This window comes from Colobus angolensis, unplaced genomic scaffold (assembly GCF_000951035.1).
Source record: "Colobus angolensis palliatus isolate OR3802 unplaced genomic scaffold, Cang.pa_1.0 Scaffold232, whole genome shotgun sequence".
Taxonomy (NCBI): domain Eukaryota; kingdom Metazoa; phylum Chordata; class Mammalia; order Primates; family Cercopithecidae; genus Colobus; species Colobus angolensis.
This window is the reverse complement of record NW_012115511.1, coordinates 2,591,000-2,612,282: the sequence shown is the minus strand read 5'-3', so window position 1 is coordinate 2,612,282 and position 21,283 is coordinate 2,591,000. Positions and strand designations below refer to the sequence as shown.

Genomic DNA, 21,283 nt, shown 5'->3' with positions numbered 1-21,283 from the left:
GAAGTATCAAAGCTGTCCTTGAACAGATCCCTGTTGGGAGAATTGTTTTGATAATTGAAGTGCTCCAGGCCTGGAGCAGTGATGACCTACTGAAGGTCCTTAGCCTGACTCTTAACCCAGGGCAACAGGGGTTAATGAATGGGGTTCTAAGAGTATGAGCATGTGTTCAATTACTTTCTTCTGAGGTGAGTTCATAGCTTCTTACCAGTTTGTCAAAGGTACCTGTGACTTCCAAAAGGGTAACGGTTGACAGACAGTGTGTTGAGCACTGATGGGAGGTGTCATAGGAATTACAGAAAACAAGAGCACCAATGGTAGCTCCTGCTTTCTAAGGCAGAGGTTAAGGAGGGAGGGAAAATATAAAGTTAGACATAATTAAGAGGAAAAATGTGGTAGGCAGGCCAGATCATATGGCACTCAGGGAAAATATTAAGAGATAATAAATCTTTTCCCCTTAGCTTCCTCCCTGTACATTTTTACCTAGTGTAGAAATTCACATTTTGCTTTCAGTGTCCATAAATGCCACAAGATGGCGAGGTTGCTCCTTAAAATGAATGTGAATTACTAAGTGGAAGAGAGGGAGTGAGAAAGAGAAAGAAAATGTGTTGGGTGTTCCTCTCTGATTTTCCATAACTTCCCTGATTTTTCTTAGCTCTTTACTTGAATATAAAGTAGAATTGACATGTCTACATTTTTCCTCTTTAATTTATATTTTAATTATAGTTGTTTTTGGAATTGTAAAGCTAAAAATAAAATTTAAAAGAACTATCTGGATCCCAGGCTTAACATTTTTTCTACCTCTTCATTAAATTATTAGTGAATAATTTCATTCTGCACAACACCAACAGAGTAATCTTAGTAAAATACCATTTTGATGTCCATTCTCTGCTTTAAAATTTTGTTTATTTATTCTCATAAATATTTGTTGATATACTGGTAGTCAGTATTTAAATAGTTATAAGTATAAGGTGAAAAGGTGGAATAATTTTTGACTCCTATTACGGAATATATATGTTTATTGTTATTATTATTATTATTGAGACGGAGTCTTACCCTGTTGCCTAGGCTAGAGTGCAATGGCATGATCTCAGCTCACTGCAACCTCTGCCTCCTGGTTTCAAGCGATTCTCCTGCCTCAGTCTCCCAAGTAGCTGGGATTACAGGCATGAGCCACCACGCCTGGCTAATTTTTTGTATCTTTAGTAGAGACAGGGTTACACCATGTTGGCCAGGCTTGTCTCGAACTCCTGACCTAGTGATCCACCCGCCTCGGCCTCCCAAACTGCTGGGATTACAGGCGTGAGCCACCGCACCCAGCCATGTTTATTATTATTGTCAGCTTCTTTGCTATTATGAACAAGTGCAAGGTTCCAAGTACAAAATATCTTAATTTTTATGGTTTATTAAACAACATAATGTCAATGCTTAGATGTCTCTTGTCATCATTTGACATACCTCAGGGTAGTTTTCTTTTTGTTATTCTCAACATTTTGTAGAATAGGTAAGCTAATATATTAATATATTGATTAATGCATCTTTAGTAACTGTGTATATTTAGCTCTCAATATAAAATTCATTTTGCTTGTGTTATCTAATCAAATTAAATCCTCATAAGAAACCTGTGGGATAAATGTGAATATTGCTGTTTTGCAGATGAAGACATTGAGGCTTAGAAAGATTGAACGAATTGTCAAAGATTTAATAGTTGGCAGAGCTATAATTTGAATCCAGATTTTTTTTAATCCAAAAACTCCCCTTTTCCCCTATACCTTATTGCTTCCAATGAGAGCAACTATTCCTTTTCTCTTTAATAGAAATACTTACAAGTTGTAATTTAAAGTAATTAGGGTATTTGTGTCTCTCCCTTGTTCTAAGCTGAACAAAAAGAGAATTTTTCCTGCAGGCCTTTATTTAGAAGAGTCCGTTTAGAGTTGCACTGATGGTGAGGGACCTGGGTTTGTCCCATTTGAGGGATTTGGGCTCCTGGCCAGAAGCACCTGATTTTCCGAACCTAGAGTTAACTGAAACTTAATTCCTTTTGTTGACTTCCTGCTGAGATAACCGGTGGTTCACGGTACACAGGCCTTCCTGCTGATGGTGGTAGCTTCTCTCTGTTTCTGGAGACTTGTTTTATGCTGAGGACTACCTGTGGTTTGAAAACCATTGCTTTGAAGGCTGGAATCCTGGGCCAGGGTGCCCTTTACAGCAGCACACGGCCTACCCTGGAACTCATTCTGTAAAACTTGGCGTTAATTTATTTCTGCACAGAGAATGTTGACTTATAGTTTATTTCTCTTTATTTGCTTCGTATCCCGTTTTTGTTTTTCTAAAGCCTGAGAAAATAATAGTTAGGAATTTATAAGTTTTGTTATTGATATTGGGAGACAAAACTGTAATTTACCTGAATCAAGATGTTTGGATTTTTTTTCAGTATGGTTTTGTGTGGCCAGGCGTCGTAGTTCATGCCTGTAATCCCAGCGCTTTGGGAGACTGAGGCGGGTGAATTGCTTGAGCTCAGGAGTTCAAAACCAGCCTGGGCAACATAGTGTGCATCCCTACACAACATGCAAAAATTAGCTGGGAGTAGTGGTGTGTGCCTGTAGTTCCAGCTACTCGGGAGGCCGAGGTGGGAGAATTGCTGGAACACAGTCAGTCGAGGTTGCAGTGTGCCCCGACGGTGCCACTACACTACGATCTGGGTGACAGAGTAAGACCCAGTGTCCAAAAAAAAAAAAAAAAGGAAAATGAGAATGGTTTTGTTTTTTTCTTCATGTCATAGTTCTGATTGAAAAATAGGCATAGTGGAAATAAGATTGACCATGAATAATTATTGAAGTTGACTGATGAGTTTATTATATATTCTATTTTTATTTGAAAATTTCCAAGATAAAGCATAAGCAGGCCGGGTGCGGTGGCTCAAGCCTGTAATCCCAGCACTTTGGGAGGCCGAGACGGGCGGATCACGAGGTCAGGAGATCGAGACCATCCTGGTTAACACAGTGAAACCCCGTCTCTACTAAAAAATACAAAAAACTAGCCGGGCAAAGTGGCGGGCGCCTGTAGTCCCAGCTACTTGGGAGGCTGAGCCAGGAGAATGGCGTGAACCCGGGAGGCGGAGCTTGCAGTGAGCTGAGATCCGGCCACTGCATTCCAGCCTGGGCGACAGAGCAAGACTCTGTCTCAAAAAAAAAAAAAAGCATAAGCAGAGACATGTTTTAACACCGTTTTTAAATCATCAATAATTATAAGTATAATCTTGAATTATTTTAATTCCTTAATATTAAGTGATAATTTTGTCTGTGGAATTTGTTTTACATACGCTTATTTGTGAGAAAGATCATTTCTGGTGGCGAATACATCTGGGTAGATTAATTAGTGATTATCACTTTTGTAGTTTACTTTTTATAGATTATTTGTTTTTGAAAAAAATTATTAATGTTGTTATTATTATTTTTATTCTTTGAGACAGACTCTCACTCTGTTGCCCAGGCTGGAATGCAGTGGCACAAACTTGGCTAACTACAACCTGCACCTCCTGTGTTCAAGCGATTCTCCTGTCTTAGCCTCCCAAGTAGCTGGGACTACGGGCGTGCACCACCATGCCTGGCTAATTTTTGTAATTTTAGTAGATATGGGGTTTCACCATATTGGCCAGGCTGTTCTCAAACTCCTGACCTCAAGTGATCTGCCTGCCGTGATCTCTCAAAGTGCTGGGACTATAGGCGTGAGCCACCACATTCGGACAAAAAATTATTTTTATATAAAATATTTTTGCACTCATTCATTCCTTCAATAAATGTTATTGAACACTGTTCTAGAGGCTGGGGATACGCAGTGAATGAAACAGAAAAACATTCTGGAGTATACACTTTAGTAGGGAGGAGACAAAATAAATCTAACAAATAATGGTATTGTATTTATTGTGATAAGCGCTGTGGCAACATATATAACGAGGATGCTCTTTTACACAAGGTTGAGGGAGAGTCTTCCAGGTGGCTGGAGAAACAAGGCTTGCAGGCAACCCTGTCATGGCCTTCCTAAAGCAGCATATGCAGGGAATATCAGCAAGTAACTGATGTGTATGGAAAGCTCTTCATTGGGCCACTCTGCTTGATAGGTAGGATTTGGAGACAGATTTATGTAGCTTCTGATACAGCCTGTATTTATTTTTATTTTTATTATTATTTTTTGAGACAGAGTTTTGCTCTGTTGCCCAGGCTATAGTGTGGTGGTACAATCTTGGCTCACTGCAACCTCTGCCTCCCGGCTTTAAGCAATTCTCCTGCCTCAGCCTCCCCAGTAGCTGGGATTACAGGCACTCACCACCACACACAGCTAATTTTTGTGTTTTTAGTAGAGACTGGGTTTCACTGTGTTGGCCAGGCTGGTCTCGAACTCTTGACCTTAGGTGATCCTTCTGCCTCGGCCTCCCTGAGTCCTGGGATTACAGGCGTGAGCCACCGTGCCTGGCCTGATACAACCGTCATGATGTAGCAGTAAGCACCAGGACTGAGGGGAGTAGTAGAAAATCTTTCCTGTGTTCTGTTGATTCTTGCTGGTGGCAAAAAAAAAAAAAAAAGAAAAAAATGTGACACCTTTTCTACCTTCTCTTTGTAATCTTAAGAATTGATGTAAAAGTTGATGTAATTGTTTTATTTATGTCCAAATTTTAAAATTATTTAGGTTTTCTTTGCTTACTTGAGAAAATACATAAACAGAACTCAGGGAGATACTGTTTTGCTTAACTTTGTATATTACTGTGTACAAAACAAGGGTAGCAAATACCTGTTGGAGTCAGGGAAGTAACTGAAACCTGGCTGAGGCATATGGGAGTAGAGTGGTGGACCCTGTGACAAATCAGAGGTTTATGCCTTATGTAGAGGGGAGAGACAGTACTGAACTCTAATTGATTATTGCATGTGAGAATATGGGTCTGGTTTTGAATTATTTCTTTTTTTTTTCTTTTTTTTCTTTTTTAAAGGGAGTCTCCCTCTGTTGCCCAGGCTGGAGTACAGTGGTGCAGTCTCAGCTCAATGCAACCTCCACCTCCCGGTTCAAGCGATTCTTGTGCCTCAGCCTCCCCGGTAGCTGGGATTACAGCCACATACCACCACACCCAGCTAATTTTTGTATTTTTAGTAGAGATGAGGTTTCACCATGTTGACCAGGCTGGTCTTGAACTCCTGACCCCAAGTGATCCGCCCGCCTCAGCTTCCCAAAGTGCTAGTATTACAGGTGTGAGCCACCGCATCCAGCCTGTGATTTTTTTTTAAGAATAACCGGGGTAGGCCAGGCACGGTGGCTCACGCCTGTAATCCTAGCATTTTGGGAGGCTGAGGCAGGTGGATCACTTCATGTCAGAAGTTTGAGACCAGCCTGGCCAACATGGTGAAACCTTGTCTTTACTAAAAATACAAAAATTAGCTGGGTGTGGTGGCTCACACCTGTTATCCTAGCTACTTGGGAGGCTGAAGAAAGAGAATCACTTGAACCTGGGAGTTGGAGGTTGCAGTGAGCCGAGATCGAACCACTACACTCCACCCTGCTTGAAGGGAGCGAGACCCTATCTCAAAAAAAAAAAAAAAAAAAAAACCCAAAAAATAGAATAGCCAGGGCGAGCACTATGATGAATTCTTACTGCCTTCTTCAAGGAATAGTATAGATCTAATAGTCTCGAAATGCTGCAGGATTTCTGGATACAAATGTTTTTAACACACTATATTGTACAGTGGTTTTAGCACACCCTGTGTGGTGCTGAATATGTTTATTTTTGTTGTTTTAGGGTATGGTCAGACAGGTCCAATTTCTCAGCGAGCTGGTTATGATGCTGTTGCCTCAGCTGTTTCTGGTCTGATGCACATCACAGGGCCTGAGGTAGGTATCATTCCTTAGAATATTCATAATTTCTTCCCTTACATATTCCAAAAGGATTTTACTCTGCACTAACCCATAGGATTAAACGAGTCATTAGGTTGGGGAAAAGGTAGTTGCTGTTTTTGCCATTGAAAGTAATAATTTTAGAAAGAAACCAGGGAAAGCGAATGCTTATGAAAGTAACATGGGAAGCGTTCATTACAAATGTATTCAGGCTAAACATCGATTTGGCCACATGGAAAAGAGCAGTGTTTTTAGCAAGAAGCCATAGATCAGATGGTGAACACACTTTCCACATTTATTATGTTATTCAAGCTTAATATAGGCACCTTTATGTGATTTAGGAATATTTCTTCTTTGAAATAGAACAGTTGACTAGACTAGACCACAGATGTCCATTTCTACTAGAGTGCCTTCATCTGCCATGTGTACATAGCAGAGGGTCTCTTTTTCCTTCTGGAACATTATAGGTGGTTATGTATTTGAAAATTTGTTGCTTAAAGCCTCCCTCAGGTTTAAATGTATCTGATTTGTCATGTGCATGAGATTCTGACAGTGAAATAATTATTTATAATGATTCCTCTCCATTGATAGTGGGTTGGGAAGTTCCTAACAAGTATTTAGATGGCCAAAATGTGGTTGATTAGATTAAAAAAAGACTCTTGGGGAAAGCAATATGAATGACGTTAAACAAAGTGAAAAAAAAGTGCTAAAACACACCCCATTTCAAAACAAACTAGATTGATGGCCTTAAAAAACTTGTTTCAGTGGGTGTTCATTCCCCAAATCTCTTCTTCTAGTTAATTCTTAAGGAAATTTTGCTTGCTGTAGTGTTGGAATAAACTGAGGCAGAGTGACCTCAAGTCTTTTGCAGTCTTCCTTTTATTTATTTAGTTTTACTTATTAATTAATCATTTCTCTTTGCCTCTATTTCCTCATGATGAGATTTACTTTTTATTAATTTCAAAGCAACTGTTGGGGTTTTAATTTCTTGAAATATAAAGTTATTGTCACAACTTTCATTTTAGTTTCATTTTCACAAGTCTTAGGAATAAAATGTGTGGCCTTTGCTTTTTTTTTTTTTTCTTTTTAAAGACAGTCCTGCTCTGTTACCCAGGCTAGAATGTGCAGTGGCGCGATCTCAGCTCACTGCAGCCTCCACCTCCTAAGTTCAAAGGATTCTCCTGCCTCAGCCTCCCGAGTAGCTGGGATTACAGGTGCCAGCTACCGTGACCAGCTAATTTTTGTAGTTTTAGTAGAGACGGGGTTTTACCACCTTGACCAGGCTGGTCTCGAACTCCTTATCTTGTGATCCAGTGCCAGTGCTGGGATTATAGGCATGAGCCTCCATACCCAGCCTGTTTTGTTTTCTTTGAGACAGGATCTCACTCCAGGCTGGAGTGCAGCCTCCATGGCACACTGCAGCCTCCTGGGCTCAATAGATTCTCCAACCTCAGCCTCCCACATAGCTTGGACTACAGGTGTGTGGCACCAAACCTGACTAATTTTTAAATTTTTTGCAGAGATGGTGTCCCGTTATGTTGCCCAGGCTGGTCTTGAACTCCTGGACTCAAGCCATCTTGGCCTCCCAAAGTGATGGGATTACAGGCATGAGCCACTGTACCCTGCCGGCCTTTCCTTAAAACATTCAAGAGCACCAGTTTTCTTTCCATCCATTGAGAGAATAGAGCATGGACATTTCTCTCATTGCTCAATTCCATAGACTCTCATATGGCCAAGACATTCTTTATTGTGAATGCTTTTATTTAAGGGTGTTGAACTCAATTAGGAATATGTGAAAAGATCTGGGATTTAAACATTTGTATATTCAAATGGTAAAATGAATTAAATGAAAAACTGTTGAGATGGGGTATTACTGTAGTTCCTTTAGTACATTGCACTGTAGTCTAACAGGGATAACTACACAGTATATGCTCAACCTTATAATTTCTCAGTCAATAACAGCTTTTATCTCTTGTGTTACCCTACTCAGGTGATTTTTGTTCTAGGTGAGCAAATAACATTTATTCAGTGCGTGGTATGTGCCAAACATTGCTTTATATACTTTCCATGTATTACATTAAGTAAACTTGACTCTCATACTGTATTTCTTTCACATGGACACATCTTTCATTCCTTAATTAAGTTACACATTAACCTAGTAAGTAGTTACTGCATCTGTTTCCTGCTGTTCTGTGGGAATGATGGTAGGCGCTGGAGATTAAGCAGGCTACAGGACAAGCACAGTCCTTATCTTCCTATAGCTGTTAAGTGGGGAAAACAAACATTAGCAGAAAATATTTCTTACATGCAAATAAAAAGAACTCCGAAGAAGAATACAGGGTACTATGAATATATATAAATAACAGTGTGCCTCGGGCCATTATGCTTCTAAAGATCTCTATAAAGTGTGGTTTGACGGCTAAAGATAAAAGCTGATTGAAATCAGAATCAGGCCAGCCGGGCACAGTGGCTCATGCCTGTAATCCCAGCACTTTGGGAGGCTGAGGCGGGCGGATCACCCCAGGTCGTTAGTTCGAGATCAGCCTGACCAACATGGAGAAACCCCTTCTGTACTAAAAATACAAAATTAACCGGATGTGGTGTTGCATTCCTGTAATCCCAGCTACTTAGGAGACTGAGGCAAGAGAATCACTTGAACCCGGGAGGCGGAGGTTGCAGTAAGGTCAGTAAGCTGAGATCGCGCCATTGCACTCCAGCCTGGGTGACAAGAGTGAAACTCTGTCTCTACAAAAAAAAAAAAAAAAGAAAAGAATCAGAAGAATCAGGCCATGCTGGGAGTCCCCCTTAAGAGAGTTATTTTCTCTTATCTTATCAGCAATATATTAACAATTCCCTAAGCCTCTCAGCAGAGATTGTACAGGAAAGCACTTCTGAAAGCCTTGGCTAATATTTTTAACCAGCCGATGCACACACACTATTGCCAATTATATCCATTGTGTATGAACTTTTCTCTAACTGCACAGCCGTGTATCTGTGCTGTAGCGTAACTCCATGTTGTCAGATGAGTGATTGGAACCCAGGCTTCTCTGACATCAGGAAGCTTCTCCACATCACCCTACATGGTGATCTACCTGCCTCAGCCTCCCAAAGTGCTGGGATTACAGGTGTGAGCCACTGTGCCCGGCCTCATATTGGCAAATTCTATAACTGAAGCTTAGAGGCTTATATAACTTGATATATAAAGGGCTAAAGCCAAACTTTGAACCCAGGTTTGCTTTATTTCTGTAGCCTGTATTTTTTCCACTCCCCATGATACCTGCAGAATGATCCTGATGTCTGTTGTATTTGCATCTTGCTTCTGCATGCTGCTTAATATATGTTACGATGTGGTAAATAGACCATGTGAAAGAGTGGGAGAGCACTCAAATAAAGAGTTTGGGGTTCTGGCTCTAATTCACTGCTGTCTGTTCACTAACTGCCTAAAATGGGCCTCAGTAAGATGTAAGCCTCATAGGAAAGACCGTGATCCTTGATTTGGTCACTACTTTATGCATAGAACAGACTCTTAGTAAACAATTATGTTGAGTAAACAAGTAAATGAATATCTGGTACTGTGCTCTGTGATGTCTGTCTGTCTATCTATCTATCTGTATTTTTTTAGACAAGGTCTCACTCTGTGGCCCAGGCTGGAGTGCAGTAGTGTAATCATGGCTTACAGCAGCCTCAACATCCCTGGACTCAGGTGATCCTCCCCACTCAGCCTCCTGAGTAGCTGGGACCAAAGGCACATGCAACCATGCATATCTATCTATCTATCTATCTATCTATCTATCTATCTATCTATCTATCTATCAATCAACCATCTATTTATCTCTCTATCATCTTTTTTAAATGCATAAAGAATATGGAGGCCGGGCACGGTGGCTAAAGCCTGTAATCCCAGCACTTTGGGAGGCCGAGACGGGCGGATCACGAGGTCAGGAGATCGAGACTATCCTGGCTAACACGGTGAAACCCCGTCTCTACTAAAAATACAAAAAACTAGCCGGGCGAGGTGGCGGGCGCCTGTAGTCCCAGCTACTCGGGAGGCTGAGGCAGGAGAATGGTGTAAACCCGGGAGGCGGAGCTTGCAGTGAGCTGAGATCCGGCCACTGCACTCCAGCCTGGGTGACAGAGAGAGACTCCGTCTCAAAAAAAAAAAAAAAAAAAAAAGAATATGGAGAGATTGGGAATGAAATCAGTAAGTGTGAGAGATTCTGGAAAGTAAATGACTCAGACATATGTGATATGTGTTCTGACTAATAATTCATCCATAAATCTTGGCACACTTAAACATCGCGAAGAATTATACTGAGCAATCAAATGAACAAAGACATATTGACCGTATGTGTAGTGTTGTGTTAGGTATCATAATAGGTTACTCTATAAGGAATGATTTCCTTGCCTAGATTAGATGTATATACATGGAAAAATTAGAAAATAAAAATAACAGAAAACTGAATAAAATTAAGTGGTATGTTTTGTTACAGATAATACATCAGATTGGAAGATAAAACATCTTTAATTTTTTCTTGAGGATTAACAACATTGGAACACTCGTGATTTGGATGATCCTAGAGGCTTGGGACTTGGGAATGTGTGTTTGTCTGTGTGTGTTTGTGTGTGTATATGTCTATATATGTGATGCTGGCAATGAAGGCAGTTCTTTGTAAGCAGCTGAGAGTGGCAGATATATGAGGGCAAGGTGATATGATGGCAGTTATTAGATGTTTCTTTGAGAACTTCCATGGTAGGAATAGCCTCTTATTCAACTCTGTGTCCTAGTTTCCAGTACAATAAATGCTCCTCACAATTTTAAAAAACTTAATTAATAATATCTTCAGAATCTATTTATGGCTTACACTGAATCTGTTGGAGAGAAGTTTTTATTGCAACTTGATGATGTAATGTATAGGCTGAGTGCAGTGGCTCACGCCTGTAATTCCAGCAGAATCTTTGGGAGGCTGAGGCAGGTGGATCACTTTAGGTTAGGAGTTCGAGACCATCCTAGCCAACATGGTGAAGCCCTGTCTCTACCAAAAATACAAAAATTAGCCAGGTGCCGTGGCAGGTTCCTGTAATCCCAGCTATTTGGGAGGCTGAGGCAAGAGAATCACTTGAACCTGGGAGGTGGAGGTTGCTGTGAGCCCAGATCGCGCCAGTACACTCCAGCCTGGGCGACTGAGTGAGACTCTGTCTCAAAACAAAATAAAACAAAACAAAATTAAAATATGTAAAGTATAAATGTGATTCAGGGTAGGACTTCAAGGAATAGGTAGGACTTGAGTTGCATGGTGTCTGGAAAGGTAGATAGAATGTGGATGGATTAAGACATTACTAGACATTCCCAGGGGAGATCACACAGTGGGAAACAAATACAAAGAAGCAGGAAGGAATCAGGCAGACTTAGGGAAAACAATCGGCCAGTCACAGAGGCGCTGAGAGTTAAGGTTTCAGAACATAAGGGGAAGGTTGTTTTAGGCCTTACTTTGGCAAGTCTTCAAGGTCAAGTAAAGAAGTTGGGAGGTTTGCTCAAAGTGAAGTTCAGAAGATGTTTCAGAAGGGGAGTGATATGATGAAAGCTATGCTTCGTAAGATTAGTTTGGCCCAAGTGTGCAGGATGGATTAAATCAAGTTTACAAGTATTGCTCCTTAGATATTTATCTCCTCCTTTAAAAACGAAGAAAAAACAAAATTACACAAAGAGAAATGGCTCTTACATTGCTGTCAAAAGTCACTGTATTATGCTTAGTTTATATTTTATTTATTTTTTGAAGAGGTAATACATTCACATAATACTAAATCCACAAGATATATAAGTAGGTGGGCCGTATACTTCATCATGTAAACCAGGACACTTTTGAGAGAGAGAGAGTGGGAACATCCTCTGTATGATTACATTGAGACATAAACTGGGTCTTTTTCCTTGAGTGTCTAACAGTCCACAATATAAATCTCCTTTCCTCTATGCCCATCCCACCTTATTCTCTTCCTCCAAACAAATCCATATTACCAGTTCTTTTTTGTACCTTTCCAGAGATATTCTATTCAAAACCAAGCAAAATAGTCTTCCTCTTTAAACTTTTTTGTTGTTGTTACTGAGACAGAGTCTCACTCTTGTTGCCTAGGCTGGAGTGCAGTCGTATGATCTTGTCTCACTGCAACCTTCACCTCCCGGATTCAAGCAATTCTCCTGCCTCAGCCTCCCAAGTAGCTGGCATTACAGGCATCTACCACCACACCCAGCTAATTTTTTTTTTGTATTTTTAGTAGAGATGGGGTTTCACCATGTTGGCCAGGCTGGTTTCAAACTCCCAACCTCAAGTGATCTGCCTACTTGGGCCTCCCAAAGTGCTAGGATTATAGGTGTGAGCCACCACGCCTGGCCATGAACTTTTTTTTTTAATTTAAAATTTTTATAGGTACATAGTAGACATACACACACACACACACACACATACGCACACACACACATATATATATATATTTTTTTCGAAACGGAGTCTCGCTCTGTCGCCTAGGCTGAAGTGCAGTGGCGCGATCTCGGCTCACTGCAAGCCCCGCCTCTCGGGTTCACACCATTATCCTGTCTCAGTCTCCCGAGTAGCTAGCTAATTTTTTTGTATTTTTGGTAGAGATGGGGTTTCATTGTATTAGCCGGGATGGTCTTAATCTCCTGACCTCGTGATCTGCCCGCCTGCACCTCCCAACGCCTGGCATAGTAGATATATATTTATGGGGTATGTAAGATTTTTTGATAGAGGCATACAGTATATAATATTCATATCAGGATAAATGGGATATCCATCACCTTAAGCATTTATCATTTCTTTGCATTACAAACATTATAAGTCTTGCTCTGTCGCCCAGGCTGGAGTGCAGTGGTGCGATCACGGCTCACTGCAGTCAGGGCTCAATCGATCCTCCCATGTCAGCCTCCTGAATAGTTGGAACTACAAGCACATGCCATCATGCTCAACTAATTTTTGTAGTTTTTGTAGAGGTGGGGTCTCTCCATGATGCCCAGGCTTGGTTCGATGATTTTTTTTTTTTTAAAGATATACACCTGGATAGACGCTACTCAGTTTAAGATATAGTATATTTCCATCACTCTGGAAAGTTTCTTTTTTTATTCCCAAACAATACTACCTCCTCCAGAGAAAACCACTATTTTTGACTTCTAATACTCTCTGCTAGCTTAACTTCTCTAAGTAGGTTTTTTTTTTTCTCTTTGAGATGGAGTCTTGCTTTGTCATCCAGGCTGGAGTGTAGTGGCGCAACCTTGGCTCACTACAACCTCCAGCTCCAGGGTTCATGTGATTCTTGTGCCTCAACCTCCTGAGTAGCTGGGATTACAGGTGCTTGCCATGACACCTGGCTGATTTTTGTATTTTTGGTAGAGACCAGGTTTCACCATGTTGACTGGGGTGATCTTGAACTCCTGGGCTCAAGTGATCTGCCTGCCTTGGCCTCCCAAAGTGCTGGGATTACAGATGTGAGCCATCTCACCGGGCCTAGTATGTTCTGATTTATTCCTGATTTCTTTTGCTTAATTGAGGGCTTTCTTTTTTCTTTTTTTTTTGAGATGGAGTCTTGCTCTGTTGCCCAGACTGGAGTGCAGCGGTGCGATCTCAGCTCACTGCAACCTCTGCTTCCAACGTTGAAGCAATTCTTGTGCCTGAGCTTCCCGAGTAGCTGGGATGATTACAGGCACTCACAACCATGCCTGGCTATTTTTTTTGTATTTTTGGTAGAGACGGGGTTTTGCCATGTTGGCCAGGCTTGTCTTGAACTCCTAGTCTCTAGCAATCTGTCCACCTCAACCTCCCAAATTGCTGGGATTACAGGTGTGAGCCACCGTGCTTGTACTAATTGAAGGCTTGTTATGTTCATTCAGTTTTGTGTGTATCAGTGGTGTGTTTTTACCGTGTGTATTGTATTACATTTTATGAATATACCACAGAGTATTCACATTGCTATTGATCAACACTTGAGTTGTTTTTAGTTTTTGCCTTTTGTGAATAAAACTCAATCTTTTGAATGCTTTTTGTTTGACATGCATATTGATTTCTTTTGGTATATACCTACAAGTGGAAAACTAATGGGTCACAGGGTAGATGTATATTTAGCTTTAGGAAGCTGCTGGTTTTTTAGAATGGTACCAGTTTATACTCTAGTAGCAATGTTTGAGAGTTTTAATTATCTGCGCCAACTCTTGATAATGCAAACCTTTTTTTTTTTTTGAGAGAGTCTTGCTCTATTGCCCAGGCTGGAGTACAGTGGCATGATCTCAGCTCACTGCAACCTCTGCCTCTTGGGTTCAAGCAATTCTCCTGCCTTAGCTTCCCGAGTAGCTGGGATCACAGACACCCAACCACCATGATGACCAGCTAATTTTTTTTGTATTTTTAGTAGGGATCATGTTTCACCATGTTGGCCAGGCTGGTCTTAAACTCCGAACCTCAAGTGATCCACCTGCCTGGACCTCCCAAAGTCCTGGGGTTACAGGTATGAGTCACTGTGCCCGGCCAGTCTTTTAAATTTTAGCCATTTTGGTGAGTATGTAGTAGCATCTCACTGTGATTTGAATTTGCAATTCCCTGATGAGTTAAGATGTGTTTTTTTATGCTTAGTGGTCATTTAGGTATCTATGTGAACTATAGGTTCCGGCCTTTCCATTGTTTTTGTTGGAGTGTTAGTCTTCTCAGTGATTTAAAGGATTTCTTTGTATATTCAGATACAAATATTTATGAGATGTATACATTGCTGATATTTTCTCCCAGTCTGTGACTTGCCATTTTATTATCATAATGCTATCTTTTGATAAGTGTTTTTAAGTTTTATTTAAGTCAAATTAGTCAATTTATTTTCTTTATGGTTAGTGTCTTTTATGTCCTCTTTATGAAATCTTTGCTTACCCTTAGTTTTGAAGATTTTCTTCTAGAAGGTTTATAATTTTGATTCTTGTGGTTTTTTTCTTTTTTTTTTTTTACTTTTTTTTGAGACTGAGTGTCACTCTTCTTGCCCGGCTGGAATGCAGTGGCATGATCTCGGCTCACCAGAACCCAGGATCTGCCTCCTGGGGTCAAGCGATTCTCCTGCCTCATCCTCCCAACTAGCTGGGATTAGAGGCATGCGCCACCATGCCTGGCTAATTTTGTATTTTTAGCAGAGACAGGGTTTCTCCATGTTGGTCAGGCTGGTCTCCCGACCTCAGGTGATCTGCCCATCTAAGCCTCCCAAAGTGATAGGATTACAGGCATGAGCCACCACACCCGGTCTATAGTTTTGATTCTTACTTTTAGAGTTACCTAAACTGAATGTTCTGCATTGTATTTTATTTTAAATAATATTTCATAGAGATGTATTATCAATGCACTTGCTTTTATTGTGTCTATACCTATGGATGTACCGTAGTTTATTTAACCTCCTCTTGCTGGGCAGTTAGTTTCTTTCCATTATTTTACTAATACTGTAACACTACAGGGAACATCCTTGCATGTATATAATTTTCTACATGTGCAGTTATTATTATTATATTTTTTTGAGATGGAGTCTCGCTCTGTTGCCCAGGCTAGGGTGCAGTGGTGAGATCTTGGCTTCAGGCATGAGCCACCGCACCTGGCCCCACATGTGCAATTATATCTTTAGGAAAAATCCCTAGAAGGAGGCTGTGGTGTCAACATATTAGTTCATTTGTATTTTTGATAGGTATTTGTATTTTATAAGATTGAACCAATTTATACTCCTATCAGCAAAGTTTGAGAATAAAAACATGTTTTAAGTTAGAAATATCTATGCAAATAAACAAGTAGAGATGTGGCCCCTTCCAACACACAGACACACATACTCTCTTTCTCTCTCTCTCACTCTCTCTGTCTCTCTCTTAAAAATTGAACTGTAGGCTGGGCGCGGTGGCTCAAGCCTGTAATCCCAGCACTTTGGGAGGCCGAGATGGGCGGATCACGAGGTCAGGAGATCGAGACCATCCTGGCTAATACGGTGAAACCCCGTCTCTACTAAAAAATACAAAAAAAAAAAAAGTAGCCGGGTGAGGTGGCGGGTGCCTGTAGTCCCAGCTACTTGGGAGGCTGAGGCAGGAGAATGGCGTAAACCCGGGGGGGAGCTTGCAGTGAGCTGAGATCCGGCCACTGCACTCCAGCCTGGGCGACAGAGCGAGACTCCATCTCAAAAAAAAAAAAAAAAAAAAATTCAACTGTATTTGCTATGGGTTAAAATATATGTTCCCTGGACTGGACATGGTGGCTTATGCCTGTAATCCTAGCACTTTGGGTGGCCAAGGTGAGAGGATTGCTTGAGCCCAGGAGTTTGAGACCAGTCTGGCCAACATAGGAAGACCCTGTCTCTAGTAAAAATTTTAAAAATTTGCCAGGTGTTGTGGCGTGAACCTGCAGTCCCAGCTACTCAGGCAGCTGAGGTGGGAGGATTACTTGAGCCCAGGGGATAGAGGCTGCAGTGAGCCATGATCTTGCCACTGCACTCCAGCCTGGACAACTGAGTGAGACCTTGTCTAAAAAAAAAAAAAACACCAAAAAACTATATATATGTAGAATATATTAAATACCAATATTACATATAATATGATAAAGTATATAATATGTATAAAACTATATAATATATTCTGCAAGAAAGGTGTCATGTGTTTCTACATCTTCAGTGCCTAGGAAAGAACTTTACACTTAATAAATATTATAGGAATTATGAGTTCTTATGCATATAAAATATATTTCTTATTTTTTGACTTAGGATATTTCCTTGATTTTAATCTTAACCATTATAAGTATTAGTTCACTAACATAAGAGGCTAGTCTAGGTTAAGTAATGAAGTTTTTCTTAATTCATGCACCTTTCTAACATGGCACTTCTTAAACATATCTGACCATTGATTACAGTCAGAATTAGAGTCAGAGTTAATGGTGGAATAACTTAACTGCTCAGTTTTATTTATACTTTATTTTAATTGACTTTCTGTGTGTGTGTGACGGAATCTCACTTTGTCACCCAGTCTGGAGTACAGTGGTGCAATCTCGGCTCACTGCAACCTCTGCCTCCTGGGTTCATGAGATTCTCCTGCCTCAACCTCCTGAGTAGCTGGGACTACAGGCGTGCACTATCATGCCCAGATAATTTTTGTATTTTTAGTAGAGATGGGATTTCACTATGTTGGCTAGGCTGATCTCGAACTCCTGACCTTAGGTGATCAGCCTGCCTTGGCCTCCCGAAGTGCCGGGATTATTTGACTTTTAAAGGTAGTTTAAAAGCGCCCGGCTTAATTGACTTTTAAAAGTAGTTATTCTTGGGCCATTCACGGTGACTTATGCCTGTAATCCTGGCACTTTGGAAGGTTGATGCAAGAGGATTGCTTGAGTTCAGGAGTTCGAGACCAGCCTGGGCAATGTGGCAAAACCCCATAACTACAAAAATTACAAAAAAGTTAGCAGGGTGTGGAGGTGCCTGCCTTTAGTCCCAGCTACTCTGGAGGCTAAGGTGGGAGGATTTCTTGAGCCCAGGAGATGGAGGTTGCAGTGAACGAAGATAGTGCTACGGCCCTCCAGCCTGGGGAACAGAGCAAGATCTTGTCTTTTTTTTTTTTTTAAGTAATTATTCTTATATATAATACATATTTATTATAAAACTGAGACAATGTCACAAATTATCCTCATCCAATCAGTCAGAAGTTCCCAGTGTTAATAGTTAGTAAGCATCCATCTCGACATATAAACATATGGTTTATGCTTATACATTGGCATATTCATAGCATATGATGAACATAATTTATTTTATAAGGATGAGATCATAACATTCTTGATAGTTTAAAGTAAATAAGTATACAATTTAATTGAATTTAACAGAGGAACAATTAATTGAAGTGAAATAGAGGGTATTGCTCTCATTTGGCTAAATGTTTCTTCTTTACAAAAGTAATCATTACTAAAAGATCCTGTGGAGGTTGAGAGATTATGAAAACCCTTAAGACGATGGGGTCATTTCATGCTTCTTCTTTTTTTTTTTTTGAGACGGGGTCTCACTCTGTTGCCCAGGCTGGAGTGCAGTGGTGCGATCTTGGCTCATTGCAACCTCTGTCCCCCAGGTTCAAGTGATTCTCCTGTCTCAGCCTCCCGAGGCCCCTGCCACTGTGCCTAGCTAATTTTGGTTTTAGTGGAGACGGGGATTTCACCATCTTGACCAGGCTGGTCTCGAACTCCTGACCTTGTGATCCATCTGCCCCGGCCTCCTAAAGTGCTGGGATTACAGGTGTGAGCCACCGTGTCCGGCCTCATTTCATTCTTCTTTAACTATTGCCTACATGTTCCATCATGTATTGATTTCATGCTCTGAGAAATGATTAGCATTCGAACATTTGTTCCTTCCATCTTCCCTCTCTTCACTTCCCAATTGCTGCTGATTAACTACTTGTACTTAGTCAAAGTTTACTTCACCTTTATACTTAAATACTTTTACTTAGTAAGTGCTGTCAAGTACTTTTACTTACTTTGCATAACCGAACTCTAGTCAAGTTCCCTAACATTTAGATTCTATACTGCAACAATAATTCCACCAATTGGCAGTTGACCGAGGTAAGGCATAGAAGTGGGATGAGGTTGAAGAGAATGTACCATAGGAGGCCAAGCCTTGCGGGGCTGAGTGCTGTCCTTATAGGGTTCAGGGGTCAGCCCTCTTCCCAAGACCCCAGCCAATTCCCTATGCTAGGCATCCTCCACCCAGGCAAGGGTGCGTCCCACTCCCACATGAAGATACGTGGCAAATCCTGGCAACACCTTTGGTCTTGGTTCTGGGCCTGAGACTTTCTCCTCTGAGGGTATTTTTGTTGACTTTTCCCAGTGTGAATTTATTATTTCATTGTATTTTCCGCCTCTTAGAGATTTTTAGTAGGATAATTTAGATTCAGTCTACTGTCCTTTCTTCCCCTCAGTATTGGATTGGTAAGGAAGGAGCAATGAGGCGCTGTCCACACAGGCAGCACTTCAGTCTTTTGCTTGGCTTTATCCTTTCAAGTCCATAACATGAGTTTGTTCTCCTTTCTTTGATTGTTAATAGGACCAATTTGTATGACCTAGGAAACTTAAAAAAAAAAAAAAGAAAGAAATAAGTAGAGATGTTTTTGAGATAAAATCTGTTGGTAGAATTCTGCCTTAATGTGTTTGTTCACCACCAGAAAACTGAAGAGATTTTCAATATTACTTCTATCTTTATGAATGAAATGATGTACTTAACATATTATTTGTTAAAATTATACTTCTATAGATCATATAAAGATTTCAGGTTAAAAAAATCTTAAGATAAACTATGAGTTGATAAACTATAGTTTTTTTTTTTTTTTTGAGACAGAGTCTCATTCTGTTGCCCAGGTTGGAGTACAGTGTCACAGTCACTGCAGCGTCAACCTCCTGGGCTGAAGCGATCCTCCCACCTCAGCCTCCCAGGTAGCTGGGGTATAGGCACGCACCATCACGCCTGGCTAATTTTTTGTTAGCTAGGAGTTTTTTGTTACCTAGGCTGATCTCTAACTCCTGGGCTCAAGCGATCTGCCTGCCTCAGCCTTCCAAAGTGCTGGGATTACAGGCATGAGCCACTGTACCTGGCCCAAAAAACTCTGGTTTTTATTGTGATAAATGTTTTGGTGTACCTTTCAAACAATGTAAGATATTTTGTGAAACAGAACAAATTTTACTAAGAATTTTCACATACAACTATTTCAGAAATGATAGTCATCCTGAAAGTACTACATTTCAAGAATTAATATTAATAACTTACGATTCTTTTTATTTTCTATCAACTCTCAGGAATATGGTATATAATAGGGATTTGGTTTATAAAAACTTATTTTATTTTTTGAAACAGGGTCTTGCTGTGTCACCCAGACTGGAGTGCAATGGTGCAGTCATGGCTCACTGTGGCCTCGAACTCTGGGGCTCAAAGAATCCTCCCTCCTCAGCCTCCTAACTAGCTGGGACTATACACACTTGCCACAAGGCCTGGCTATTTTTTTCAGTTTTTATAGAGATGAGGATCTACTATGTTGCCCAGAGTGGTCTTAAACCCCTGGGCTCAAGTGTTCCTCCACCTCAGCCTCCCAAAGTGCTGGGATTACAGGCGTGAGCCACTGCGCCCGGCCTAGTTACTTTCTTTATCTACCTTTAAGATGTAAGCTTTATGAAGGCAGGAACTGGCTGTATTGTGCCCCCCAAATCTAGAACAATGCCTGGAGCATAATCGGCACTCACATATTGTTTGATCGAAAGTGTAAATGTATTTACTTTTATTTTATTTTTTTGAGGTGGAGTCTTGCTCCGTCACCCAGGCTGGAGTGCATTGGCTCCATCTGGGCTCACTGCAACCTCTGCGTCCTGGTGGCTGTAGAGAGCCACCACACACGGCTGATTTTTCTGTTTTTGGTAGAGAGGGGGTTTCGCCATGTTGGACAGGCTGGTCTTAAACTCCTGATCTCAGGTGATCTGCCCACCTCGGCCTCCAAAAGTGCTGGGATTACAGGCATGAGCCACCACACCTGGCCTACATGTTTTAAAATAACTAGATTCTTAGTTCAGGGAACCTGCAAATAAATACAGAGAAAATAAACAAGCATGTTTTTCTACCTTTATATAACTTATTTGTTGGTTGACTGAATTGACTGCTCAGTTTAGTTTAGTTCGTTCAGCTAGAATTGGATTTGTAGACTCAATCCCAGTGACTGACATTAACACTGTGGATATTTGTTATTGAAGCTCATATGATATTTCAGTTGTTATTTCATAAAAGTTATATCACTAGGTAGTTCTACTTTGTTTTTCTTATATTTGGCCCCTAAATGGAAGGAAAGCCAAGACAAGAGTTATCTGTGAAATTTACATTGGAAAGCAAAATCTTGAAATTCCTCTAAAACCTCTTTTCTAAAACAGATTGCTAGTGAAAGATTTCACACACACACACACACACACATACACATACACCCATACAATTAATCCTGTTTTTTCAAGAAATAATTTTTATGTCTTTTGGGGGAAAGGGACTCCCCTATTTGAGGTAAGTTTCTTTTTTTCATAGAAAGCATTTCATTTTAGAAGGATTATGTCTTATTCTGAAATACCTAATGCTTGTTAAAAGTTTATTTATTTATTTATTTACTTATTTTTTTTTTGTGGCAGAGTCTTCTTCTGTCGTCTAGGCTGGAGTTCAGTGATGTAATCTCGGCTCACAGCAACCTCTGCCACCTGAGTTCAAGTGATTCTTGTGCCTCATCCTCCTGAGTAGCTGGGATTACAGGTGCTCACCACCACGCCCAGCTAAGTTTTGTATTTTTTAGTAGAGACGGGGTTTCACCATGTTGGCCAGGCTGGTCTCCAACTCCTGACCTCAGGTGATC

General features: G+C 40.7%; 1 protein-coding gene across 1 annotated transcript in view; it reads left to right on the top strand.

The window, feature by feature from the left end:
• SUGCT (succinyl-CoA:glutarate-CoA transferase) overlaps nucleotides 1–21,283 on the top strand; it is a 700,241-nt gene that overhangs the window by 50,432 nt on the left and 628,526 nt on the right. Inside the window, 1 exon segment of the mRNA XM_011944524.1 lies at nucleotides 5,783–5,874. Coding sequence (XP_011799914.1) covers nucleotides 5,783–5,874 — 92 coding nt within the window.